Here is a 13,575-nt window from a genome sequence, read left to right as displayed (position 1 = left end):
CTCACTATTTGTTCTTATTCTTCTAGCTGTTTCTGCTTCAAAATAAACTTCTGCTACAATTTAGTTACTTTTTTTATCATTTATGGTAGCACTATTTGTAACTGATAGGCAGTTTATTTTTTATTAGTTAAAGCCACAATTACTTCACTTTACTACTAAGGTAATGACAGTGTTGGATTTCAACCCCAAGCCTGGTGGGTCTGCCATTGGCATTTGTACTTTATACTTAAACACACAGAGAAATTGAAATTTGTTTTTTTTGGCCCAACAGCTACTGAAAAGATCAGGAACCTACACAGAGTTCAATAAGACTGTAGCCCATAGAGTTACATGGGAGATACTGAGAGCCACCGAGACAGCCATCAAATAATACTGGCATCCTGTCTTAATTTCTGCCTGTGCTCATTTCCCTGCAACAGTTTCAGTTAAAAAGTGGGTTAAGAAAATGAATAGATGAATATTGAGTTTATCAGCTTATCTTTTTATTTGAAGGAGTGACATTTTACTGTTTTTACTAATACAAATATTAAGCAGCTTTCAAACAAAGGGCCATTTTTGCTAAAGTCTCTAGCCATATTTGTTTTACAGTCTGCAGAGTCTTGAAGAATCACTTTCAAAGCACTAAGAATGAGCACCCAGTGAACAGACTGCAGTAACAACATTTTCTCAATACTTCTTCCACTAGGAGCAGCCACCTTGTGTTCTGTGGTCTTCCACGCCAACATGCTAGCTAATCATTCTCTACTGCTAGATTTAAGATCACGTGTAAACATCAGCCTTGAACTTATTCTCTGTCCAGGGTTGTTTTCCGCCTCACATCCAGGATAAATGCCTGCTTCTATGACCCAGAAATTGGATAAGTGGATTCACTAAATAGATTGATAAATACCTGATTTAATGATTGTTTTTTAATATAGCAATCACAGCAGAGCCAGGATTTGAATCCAAGGCTTAGATCTTCACTCAGGATTTAGTCGGTATTGGGAGGCAGGCATCAGGGTATCACTGAGCTGTACACTCAGTTAAAAAAATGCTTTAGTTGCCTCACATTTTTATGCAATCGTTTTGTTCACCCCACTGAATTAAAGCTGAAAGTCTGCACTTCAACTGCATCTGAGTTGTTTCATTTAAAATTCATTGTGGTAATGTACAGAACCAAATTTAGAAAAAAGTTGTCTCTGTCCAAATATTTATGGACCTAACTGTACATCCAATTCATTGCCATGATGTTCAGGGATTGTCCCAGGAGCACGGGGCACAAAGCAGGAATCAACACTGTACTAGGCCATCTCAGGGTCCACTCATGCAAGAACAATTTAGAATGGACTGTTAAGCAATCACTGACGTCTTTGGAGAAAATTTCAACTCTACATCCATTTGACAGTGGCACCAACCAATACGCCAACATGCCGCCCATGTATTAATTTAAATCCATTCATTCATTTTCTGCACCCAGTTTTTTGATTACAGGGAGCCAGAGTATTTCCCACTTGAATTGTTTGCAAGCCAGGAACCAGTCATGAATGGGTTACCAGTTCATTATAGGTCAGTCATCGAGTGACATATTCATCTAACATGCATGCCTTTAGGAATTAGGAGTAACTGTGATTCCTTGAGGAAGTCTGTCTAGATAAGAGGAAAATGTGAATTCCGAAGCACCTAGGCTGGCAGTTGAGTCCAGGTCTCCTAAGCTGTGAAGCAGGAACACTAATGACATCACCAACCTTTGTATTGTGTGAATTTCTAATTGGATAAGTTCTGTCTTAGTCTCTGTAAAGCATCTACTACCAGTGAAAATAGCAAGAGAATATTTATAAAAACAATGATTTGGCTACAAACAGGACTTCCAGGGCAGAGTGAGACGGGAGGGCCCACTTCCCTTTTCTAGTGTTACAGCAGCTGGTTTAGTTTACCACAATGTGAGAGAGAGGCTTACAAAAGTAAAGATTCAGTGTTCAGCATTTATATGTACACTAAGGAACAACCACCTGGGGTTTATTGCAGGGAAAACCCCAACATTTTGACATTTTTGCCTAATAATAACATTTGTGTCTGTTTATACTTACCTTTTTCCATCTGCATAATGTATAACCAGAGAACGTCCTATGATACTGTTGAGTCCAGAGAGTGGCAAGTTATTATCTACATAGTTGTCACTGAGCTGATTTAGATTTTTTAAATGTCCAAATTTTCCACTCAGGTCTCCAATTTCATACTGGTCATTAGTGCCATTGGCTGGAGGGGGTGATAAGGATTGGTTAACAGAAAATGGATTAAAATGACCCATAATTCTTTCATCAGAACACGGGTCTACACCCTGCCCAGTGATTCCTAAGGGCAAAATATGCACATGGTAGCCACCAGCTAAAGATTTTAAATTTGATAGTGAGACATTAATACTTGTAGCCTGAAGGAAAACATTTTGTGTGAATATAATTCTTCCATTCGCCGATCCAACGCCAGACCAGTTTCCAGTCCTTGCTGATGTTTGGTGCAGACTTGTAATATTTGCACAAGCAATTCTGTCCGGATTCCTATCTGCCCCATGAATTATCAGTGACCGGCCAAGGACGGATGTTATTCCAGCTAGGCTGGAAGTGGTGTCTGTGAAAAAATTTTTGTTCTGCACTTTTCCTGCAAGGGTACTTAGATTGAGCAAAAAATGCTTCCCGGAAAAGTCACCCACCTCACATGCAAAAGGGCAGTCGGGTTGACAAGAAAGAGAATAATTGCTGTTGGCACTGGTTTCAATTTTAAATGGATTGTAATGCCCTTTTGTACTTTGGCATGCACTCAAATCAGTGTCCGTTTCAGAGCTGATTGGATACTCATGAACATGCCATCCATGGTCTTTGGAAGCAGTATCATTTGAGGTTGAGACTTCCATGAAAATTGACATGTCCGAGTAAGGGTTACTCTTCAACTGACTAAATATGACTGTCCCAATCACAGGGCCCCTCAGAAGAGCCACCGCTGTTATGATCTCTCCTGGATAGCCAATAGAGCCACATGCAAGCCTTGTGCCATTTGGAAGGTGGATGACTACTGATCGGCCCACTATACTGTTTCTTCCAAACAGAGGCAAGTTCCAGTCAATGTATACAGAGCTGAACCAGTCTTTGTCTTTCAAGGAACCATGCTTACCACTGAGGTCTCCAATCTCGTAACGATCGTGAGTGGCTCCAGGACCAGTCGGATATGAAAAGCTCTTTGTGTCAAGATTGTAAGGATTCCAGTGACCACCCACATTATCATTGCTGCAGATGTCTTCATTGGATGATTTCTTTGGAGGCACAGGAAATTGGTGGACATGATAAGGTCCAACACTGTTCCTCAGGTTTGACAAAGACACTTTCAGTTCTGTGCTCTCAAATGGAGAAGTCTGGGAAAAGATGATGGTACCTTTGATACCCTTCATGTTGATGACTGCTGTGACCTCTTTGGGTTCCAACTTCCTAATTTCTGCACAAGCAAAAACTGTTCCAGTACCAAGCAGAGCAAAGGTTCTGATACCAGTAAGATTTGCCACTTCTATTCGTGATTTTTCTGTTTGCCCATTAGAGCCTACTCTCATTATTCCAAGAGGTAACAGAGCAGATTTGTTGAGTGAACTAATGAGCAAATCACAACTTGATGGTCCACTCTGCATATAAACACTAACATTTGTTAGACTTCCAATTTTAGTAATATCCACCAAGTCAGACAAAAAACGAATCTGATCTTCCCCTTCATTTTGACGAATATACACATTTCCAGCCACTGGAGAATAGAACTTGGCCTGCCAGGTCTTCACGTTTCCACTTTTACGAACAACGGAACAAGCTCGACTTTCACTTATATTGCAGGATTGCTCCACTATCAAAGATAAATCCACCAAATTAGGCCATACATGAAATAGATCTGTTACATTAATAGTTTCGTCAATCTGAAGGCTGCTGAATTTGTAAACTTTCTTGCCAAGGTTCATTTCCAGACAGGGATGAGCATAATGGCCAAACATTACAGGAAACTCATTCAGGGAGATGTTCACCACGTTACACGTGCCTGTCAAGTTAACAGTGGCTATTTTTGTAGAAGAGTCAAATTTCACTGATCCTTTAACACCAGCCATATTTATATCCACTTCAAAAAGATCACCAGCAACAGAGCCTGAAAAGAATCCACACAGAATAATTGAACATTAGAAAAAGGTTGATGAGAACAGTCCATTCAGCTCAAAAAACCCTGCATTCCTATCCGCCTAATTTTACCACAGTAAAATCAAGTTAAGTTTTGATGGTCCCTAAAGTCCTATGAAACTAACTGGTAACCTGTTCCATGTATCTATAGCTCTCTGCGTTAAGAAAAGAATTCTCATATATATGAGAAGTTTATCTTTAACAAGTTTTCATGTTATTCTCCAACTTATTGTAAAGTTAAACCTGAAATCCACTGTGCTAACTCATCCATCCATTTCTGCAACCTGTTTCTCCATGGCAGGGTTTTGGGGCAGCCGAAGCCCATCGCAGCAGTCATCAGGTGCCAGTCCATCACAGAGTGAACACATACACATACACACCCTAAGGTAAATTTTACAATACCGGTTCACCTAACTTGTATGATTTGGGATTGCAAACATTCAACTCCCTTAACTTGTCCTCGTAGTTAATCCCCCTCAGTCCTGGAATCTTTCTAGTTGTTTTTTTCTGAACTTTCTCCTACACTGCTAAGTCTGTTTTGTAATCGAGAGACTAAATCTACACATGATACTTCAGGTTAGGTCTCACTAGTATGTTACAAAGCTTAAGCATAGCTTCCTTTGACTTGTACTTTACACCTCGCAATATATAACCTAACATTTTATTACCCTTCTTGATCATATCTGTACACTGTACATTTTTGTGAATTCTGGGATTAATAAAGTATCTATCTATCTATCTATCTATCTATCTATCTATCTATCTATCTATCTATCTATCTGTCTATCTATCTATCACTGTCTGAAGGTACAGTACATCCAGTAGAGTCCACTATGACTGCTGGGTTTTTCTAATAAGGGGTACCTTTAAGTTCCAGACCTTCTTTGCATATTCAAACACAGAGAAAATATTTTAAAATGAATAAACAGTAAATCATAACAATATTGCATATATCACAATTTGTATGGGTCAGTAAAAGCATATCAACTACAGAGATAAAGCCATTTTCCCACCTGCCTAATCGCATGCATATGATATAAACATCTATTAATCCATCTATCAATGCTCCACACCTATTTATGCCAACTGAGCATTGTGAAAGGCCAGATCGGCATCTTCAGGAATAAGCTAAGAGTCAACAAAGTTGAAAAAAGTCCATTGTAGGCAATACATATTTATATGAAGGCAAATTTACATTCAGAGTGAGAGGAAAACCGCAGCTTCCACAGGAAAACCCTGTTGGACACAGTGAGGACATGCTAGCTGCTACACAAATAGTGACCTGAAAGATTTGCAAATACAGACTGCTCAAGTTTTGACTAAGTAGTAGAACCACTGCACCACCTAGCCATCTTCAGCAAGGTTAATAATTGCTTCTTCCCACTGCATGTCTTTATATTTTTGTTACAGTACTGTGAATTTCTGTTTTTCTTACGCAAAGAAAGTTAATTGTGAGGGCTTTTAAGAATTCACTCACAGTTTGCATTAAGTTCAAATGCATCTCTACAGGTAAGCATGTTTATTATATATACCCCAGAATTTATGGTTTTATGAATGTTATTACTGAATACTATCCACACTGATGGTACAGTTAAAGATTAACAAAATGCTAAAAAAAAGACAGGAGTAGTAAAAGGACGGATTAAGCACAAATATCTTGCTTCTCACTATCACAGTTAAAGATCCCTATGGCTAAGATGCTGGTAGTGCATCTAGCAGCTCCATAAGGACTCATTACATCTGTTTAACACACTCCAGGATTGGTTCAGGCTAATTAATCACTAGGCCCACTCCTAGAAATAGCCTGTCCAGAGGAGTTAATTCTTCTCACACCCTCAAACAGTCTGATTTCTACTAACATTTAACAACTAATCAAGTAATGAGATAATCTTTGGAGCACATGTTATTGTGTTTCTCATTCTCTTCAGGGGCATTGTGTATCTCTTATTTGTATCAAATGGAGATCCCTTTTCTGATCTGTTCATTCAAAAAATAAATAAATATATGAATTTGAAATAATCAGAGAGGTTCTTTTTAATCCGATAACAAATATTTGTAAAATTTACAGATTTTCTATCTGTATTCATTGTATTCATCAGTCACTCCAGTTTGGCCTACAGTATAGTTAACGTGCCTGAGCAGCACAGGGAGCTGCCAAGATGGAAAGATACGGCCATTATTTGCAGATTTTAAAGTAAGACATTTTAAATGCTAGGCTGACTTGCTGAATATATTTGATTTTCATAAATTTGCTTTGCCGGGGTTTAATTTGGTCTGGAGTAATTATGAGAATTTACTATGTGTTCTTGCATTTAGAAGACATTCATATGAAAATGTTCCATGCAAACATTAAAAATCTCCAGTATATGGAATGAGAAAAAGAAATCTAAGTACCATTTAAACACATTATATGTAGTTATCTTCGTGATGAAAACATCCCAAAGCTCCCTATATCTGCTTCAATTAACTCATGATTTACTTGTTGTAGCTGGCACTGGATAAATCAGTATTAAATCTCATCAATCACAGGGCTGTATTGTCCAGAATGGAGAGCATCCTAAGCATCTGTAGTACTGTCCTGCACTGGTTTGAGTCTTCATCAAATCAGGACCAGCTTAGCGCCAGTCACACAAGGAGCTGCGTGGGGTTCTCTGCTTTTTGCAACTAACATACTGTCCTTTGGCCATGTTATTCATAGCTTTGGGTTGGTTTTACATTTTTATATGGAGGCTAGTCAGATTTATTTGAGTGCTAAATTTACACCTGCTGACTCCATTTCTTCATTAAAGAACCATTTAAAACAAAGCCATAGGCATCAAAACTATCGCAGCTCAGAAATTCTCCCACTCAAATATTAAGCACTGAATGGAGCACAGCTTCCTAAATTTTCTACCGTATATACTCGCGGATAAGTTCTCCCGTAGATAAGTCGGGACTTGATTTTATTGTATAATTTCTGGTATTTTGTAATGTCGGTCATATAAGTCGAATGCGGAAAACTCATGCTATTGGTACAAGGAATTATGATATGCTAACGCCCACCTGAGAGAGTAACCATGGAGCACACTGCCTTTTTTTTCTACGTGTATGTGGGTGCGGCTGTATCAGCATGTGCTCCTAACTTCTCTCTGTCTGTATCGTGCCTACGTGACCACTCGGTAATATTCTTACGATTTTGAAGCGACGTTTGCACTGTTTTGTGTTTTTTGTACCTCAAACCCTCATACACCTTTATCGTAAGGGCATCTCTTATCTGTGGTGGAGTGTTCGATCAGAAGAAAATATGAAGCTGATTTAAAATTAAACATCATTGAAGTAGCGAAAGAAATTGGTAACTATGCTGCTGCAATAAAATTCGATGCGAGACTGGAGGAGGTAAGTAGATGTAAAAAGAAATAAGTGTGACATTTTTGAACGGGTGTATAATCGTGTGTGTAGTCAGTCATATCAGGATATTATATGACTGGAATTTGAAACTGTAATGGGAGTTAGATGCTGGGAATTACAGATGGCAATTGCAAGCGGTTCAAGAGATAAATTGAAGAGTAAGGATGACAAAGGACAGCCATACCTAGCTCCCCTACTAATGGAGAAGGGACGTGAGATATCTGAGTTAGACAGGTGAACTGCAGAGTGGGAGAGTATAGAGTCTTCACCAGATTTCTGAAACTGGGACCAAAGCCCATTCTGTTTATGACTTGCTGTAAGAATTGCCAATTAATGAGGTCAAAAGTCTTTTCGGTATCCAGGGAAAGGAGTGCAGCAGGGCTAGAAAGAGAGGGAGCTGAATTAATGACATGCAGAAGTCTTCCCATGTTATCACAGACTAAACTGTGACTGTATGAAACCAGACTGATCAGGATTGATTGATTTGCTAATGACTTTCTGTAAGCGCCAGGCCAGAAGTTTAGCTAGCAGTTTTGTATCCATATTAATGAGAGAGAGGGGTCTGTAACTCTGACACAGAGTTGGGTCTTTACCTTGCTTCAAACATAGAGTGATAACTGCAATATTAATACTAGGGTTTAAATGACCAGAGGAGGTGGCTTCACTGATCATCTCAAACAGGGGAAGGGATAAGTGTTTCCGGAATGCAAAAATTAACTCAGGCAGGAGCCATCCCCAGAGCCTTACCTGTGCTCATTGAGTCTAGTCCCTCTTTAAAGTTCAGGCAATGAGATGTGTGCATCTAAAAGAGGAGACTGTTCCTTAGTGAGACAGAGGAATGGAAGAGTGCTAAGGAATGATTTGATCTGAATGAGTGGTACAAGAGTCGTCAGTAAATAGTTTAGAGTAGTAATCTACAAATGCATTATTATCTGGGGATCATTAGAAATCAAGCCAAATTTTGTATGGATAGAAGGCATGGAGGCAAAGGAAGAATTTTTCTTGATCCTAGCAGCAAGAAGTCCGCTTGGCCTGAGATAAAATAGCGGGCCCTTGTACGACGGATTAAGAATTCGGCTGTTTGGAATAGATTATTAAGTTCGGTTCTGATGTTAGCACTCAGAAGTTTGTATTCTTTATTAACAACAAGGAGGTGTGCACTTTATAAGGATGAGTGTTTAGAATCATGGTCCTTTATTCTTTGGAGTTTATTACGTGCTAAATGTGAGGAAAAGGATATAGTAAAGTCCCGAATGAAACCTTTAATTGCCTCCCAGATGGCACCTGTATTATCTAAAGAGCCAATATTGAACGTTAAAAACTCATCTGGTTTGACAGCAAGTTGTTCACAAAACAGTTTGTTTTTCAGAAGAGACGTGTTGAATTTTCACCTTGGGGCGTGAGATTTTAAAAATGGAAGGATCAACTGCAAATGATTAAATTTGTGATGAGATATAGCAAATGAGACCAATGACGCATCTGAAACCAACGAAGTTAGGTTACGTGATATGAAAATATAATCAATACAAGATTGCAAATTATGGTGAGAAAAAAAACAAAAGAATTCTCTGACTAAAGGATTAAGTAACTGAAATAAATCTATTAAAGTAAGGTTGACAGTAAAATTACATAATGAATATATAGAGTGAGGTGTAATTGCCAGCAGGTGGAGGGGATCTGACTAGCAATGGATGGCTATGGCTATAGGCAGAAAAGAAGGGTAATTCACAACCTCCCAGCTCGGGCTTCAGGTAACAAAATTGATCCATGTTGTTGCCACCCAAAGCCAAATCTTTCATTTGTAAGCTATAATACAGTAGAATAACTACGTCATAACTTTAAAGAACGAGCAGACGAAGACGCCACAACCCTGTAGTGCTTATTATTACAGAGAAACATCCGCAGCCAAGAGGTGCGACTCCTGAATTAAAGACACATCTACATGGTGACAGTGGAGGAGATCAAGGAGACAAAGGTGTCACTGACCTGAATTCAAGCTATTGGTGATCCACGAGATAATGTTAAGCTTTGCTATAATTAGACTGAGAAAAGAGATTGGCAGGAGATGAAGCGAAACAAGAAAAGGAAGTATTTATATGCTGTTGAGCGGCAATCAGTACTGTCACATACATAAAAACCAAAATCATAAAAGTCCCCCCAGTTCAGACTCCCTCCAAAAATCACCCAAACTGACCCACAAACTACCCCCAGCGGCAGGAACCCCACAATAAGTAACCTCATTAAAACAAAAGCAAGCAGTGTAGGTCCAAACCACCCCCGCACCCAAACATCTCTTCCCTGGCCAATCCTCAAACCACCCCTCAAAGGAGTGTAATAAAAAGAGACTACCAGAAAAAGAGAGGCCCCAAACCACCCACATCCCCTGATCCTCAACCTCACCCACATAATTAATGAAAAGGAGTAAATTATATCTTGAAATAGTATGTGCGGTGCAGAAAACAAAAAGAACACATAGAACAAAATACTGAAGGGAGAGAATTAACTGCAGCACCTGGTGACCCATGATGATGATAAAGATGCCATCAGGCATTCGCATCCACACCACCCAGAATCCAACAAACAGATAAACTATGCAGAAAGTCCCTCAATTCCACTCCAGTGTGAGCATAACATTAATGTCATATGAAAAATATAAAGGACAGTTCAAAAGTTGAATCTAGCCATGATAAAATTTTTGGTAAGTCAGAAACCTGAATAACCACTCCACGGATGTGACTTGAAGTTGAACTTGATCAATGCAAACAGTGTAACTTGGGGCAAACAGAGAGATCTTCTCAGCATCGAAGTACTGGTAGAAACAAAACTGGCTCCATGGCCTACCTGCACTGTGCAGTTAATGAGTTGAAATCCAGGAAGAAGCGGATCCGTTAGCCTTTGAAACTGATATTTTAGAACATTAGAACATTCTAGACGAGAACAGGCCATTCAGCCCAACAAAGCTCGCCAGTACTATCCACTTATTTCTTCCAAGAAAACATCAAGTCGAGTTTTGAAAGACCCTCACGTCTTACTGTCTACCACACTACTTGGTAGCTTATTCCAAGTTTCTATTGTTCTTTGTGTAAAGAAAAACTTCCTAATGTTTGTGCGAAATTTACAAGTTTCCAACTGTGTCCCCGTGTTCTTGATGAACTCATTTTAAAATAACAGTCTCGATCCACTGCACTAAACACTTCAGTCATGTCACCTCTTAATCTTCTTTTGCTTAAACTGTAAAGGCTCAGCTCTTTTAATCTTTCCTCATAATTCATTCCTTGTAGCCCTAGACTCAGCCTAGTCGCTCTTCTCTGGACTTTTTCTAGTGTTGCTGTGTCCTTTTTGTGGCCTGGAGACCAAAACTGCACACAGTACTCAAGATGAGGCCTCACCAGTGCATTATAAAGGTTGAGCAGAACCTCCATGGACTTGTACTCCAAACATCGTGCTATATATCCTAACATTCTGTTAGCCTTCTTAATGGCTACCACAACATACCATCTTCAAAATTTGTTGGTGGTCTGAAAACCTCAGAAGTTTAATTATAAGGGGTCGAGGAGTGGCAGCATCTGCAAGCACACATCTGTACACATATAATATCCAGGGTGAAGTTTGAGAGGTTTGGGAACCACTTTTGCCACATTTGTATGAGTAGGTAAATCAGATTGTCTTTCTCTGCCACTTCTTTAAGTCCAACAATTCTTAAACTGTCTCTTTGAGCCCCGTCTTCTTGATTGACCAGTTTGACTCTCAAGTCAGAAACGTTTTTACGGATTATCTTCATTTCCAATTTGTTACCGGATATGGTGTATTGTAGGACTTGGACATCTTTATTCAATTATGTCTGCTCCTTTCTAATAGCTTTCAGCCCGCCACGCATCTCAGTGAAATTTGTCTGCATTGTAGTATTTAATTTGGTTGTATGTTCGAGAACGAGATTTCTCATCGAATCCCAGTAGACGTCCGTATTGTCACTGGATTCCAACAGAGGTTGTTACAGCTTCTTTAGTAAGTTAAAATCCAAATAATGGGGTCTCTGGCCTGAAGAAGACATCTGTTCTCGTTGACAGTAAGAGATATGGTACAGTCAGTCAATTTAATATTAAAGGTAAAAGTCAAATAGTGGACTCTATTGGCAATGGGGGAGGACAGAGCTGTAGCCATAGCCAGCCATCACAGCGAAGTATCACCTGACTTTCATTCTCTTTTATGCTTTTAAGTTGTTTTAGAAAAAAACAGTTATTCTTATGGTTCTGAAATAAAATGTGATTTTCCACATCTCTATGTTATTAGTGTAAAACAAAGCCTTAGAATGTGACAGATGGTAACAGGAGTGAGATGCTTTGCAAATGGAGCAGCAACAGTTCCCTTGCCTCCCAAGCCCGATGAGAACTAGTGCTAGTCCTAGTGCTCCAGTACAATGTATGACACCCACAAACAAGCCCTACACTTCGTTTTGTCTTTGTATTCATAAGCATTACTTTCTAATTTTACATCATATGCTCAATATCATTACTTACTGTAGTTAGAAAAATATTTGCTTTTTGTAGTATGTGAAATTGTCTTTTAGCTTCTTGCTGCAAGTCTGGCACATTGGTCCTGCAGTGTCCTAGGTTTATCCTTGGGTATTTTTATACATGTGCCATCTAAACTTGAAAATTAGGTTCACCTTATTTGTTTATTGTATATTTGCACTTTCAGTTCAAGCATTTCCCAGTCAAGGCTATGCAGCACAAGCCAGGGCAGAGATACAAAAGTCTAGTACCATTTGTTGCCTTAAAAGAAGCCACAGTAAACTGAAAAGCAAAAAACAAACCAGATAAATCTCATGGATACACCAAACGCAAGCCAATGTGATGAGGCTCACGCATTGCTAAAGGGGACCGCCTGATGGCTCTAAATTTGACAAAACTACCACAGAAGCCTTACATGCACTTTTTCCACATTCTGGAAATGTAGTCAGCAGTATGATGGCCCTGTTTTAAAGAAGAGCAGACAGAGTTCTGGAGCAGTGATGTAGAATTTTTTTTTTAATTGTTTGTCTGCAAACATTGAGAAAGATTCTTGTAAGATGCCACTACAAACACTACTGGTTATGAACATATTTTCATGTTAGTGGAGTATGTGATAAGATATCTATCTGGAAGTGGTCGCGTTTCACAAGGCAAACTCAGCCAGGGTTATGAAAGCACTTATTGAGGTTTTTACTTGTATGCGTATTCCCCGGGAGATTTTGACATATCAGAGAACATCTTCTATTTCAAAACTGAAGAAAGGATTGTGTAGGATGCTTGCTATTATGTCACTCATTACTGTTTATCATCCATAAACTGATGGTTTGATTGAAAAATGTAATAAATCACTATAACAACTGATTCAGTGTGTTCTTGAGGACCCAACAGCCAGGGGTATTGTTTTATTATTTCTTATAGATGTAGTGAGGGAATCTCACCAGGTATCTATTGCTGTAAGAACATTTAAATTACCTTTTTGCTGGTGGACTTTTTAGGGAGGACTGGGGAAATGGTTTTATTGGTGATCATAAAGCCAGATTAGCCACTAAGGTTGTACTTTTGCTTGAAAAAATTGCCTAAATTATCCTGTCTTGTGAGGGAGCTTCCACAGCAAGAAACTCAAAAGCGCTTAACAGAAAAGGTAAACTCCATGAATTCCAGAATGGGGCCCACATACTCATTCTTGTTCCTTCCGGTCCACTATTTTTGGGCTAAATGATGGATTCCTGCCATTGTAGAATTGTAGAGTTGGAATACCTTGGCAGTGTAAGCCTCTTCAATTACTGCATGCTAATCTTTGAAAACTATGACCCAAAGATGAAGTTTTTTGTATTAGCAGTTCTTTAGAGCCCATAGTTACCAAAGAAATCGAGACGTGTTTCATGTACCACCCGGGAAGACCAATCTTACCAAACAGAAATTAATTAAGGAGCCCAGTGTTAAGGTCAAAATGCATTTCTATAGAATCCCCAAGGTCCGGAGAACTCCCAATGATCAAG

General features: G+C 39.1%; 1 protein-coding gene across 1 annotated transcript in view; it reads right to left on the bottom strand.

The window, feature by feature from the left end:
- cusr (Copper-only SOD repeat protein) overlaps positions 1-13,575 on the bottom strand; it is an 89,197-nt gene that overhangs the window by 66,987 nt on the left and 8,635 nt on the right. Inside the window, exon 2 of the mRNA XM_051922165.1 lies at positions 2,067-4,149. Coding sequence (XP_051778125.1) covers positions 2,067-4,149 — 2,083 coding nt within the window. The remainder of the gene's footprint in view (positions 1-2,066; positions 4,150-13,575) is intronic.

This window comes from Erpetoichthys calabaricus, chromosome 2 (genome assembly GCF_900747795.2).
Source record: "Erpetoichthys calabaricus chromosome 2, fErpCal1.3, whole genome shotgun sequence".
Taxonomy (NCBI): domain Eukaryota; kingdom Metazoa; phylum Chordata; class Cladistia; order Polypteriformes; family Polypteridae; genus Erpetoichthys; species Erpetoichthys calabaricus.
The sequence above is the reverse complement of the archived record's forward strand: the minus strand, read 5'-3'. Positions and strand labels throughout refer to the sequence as shown.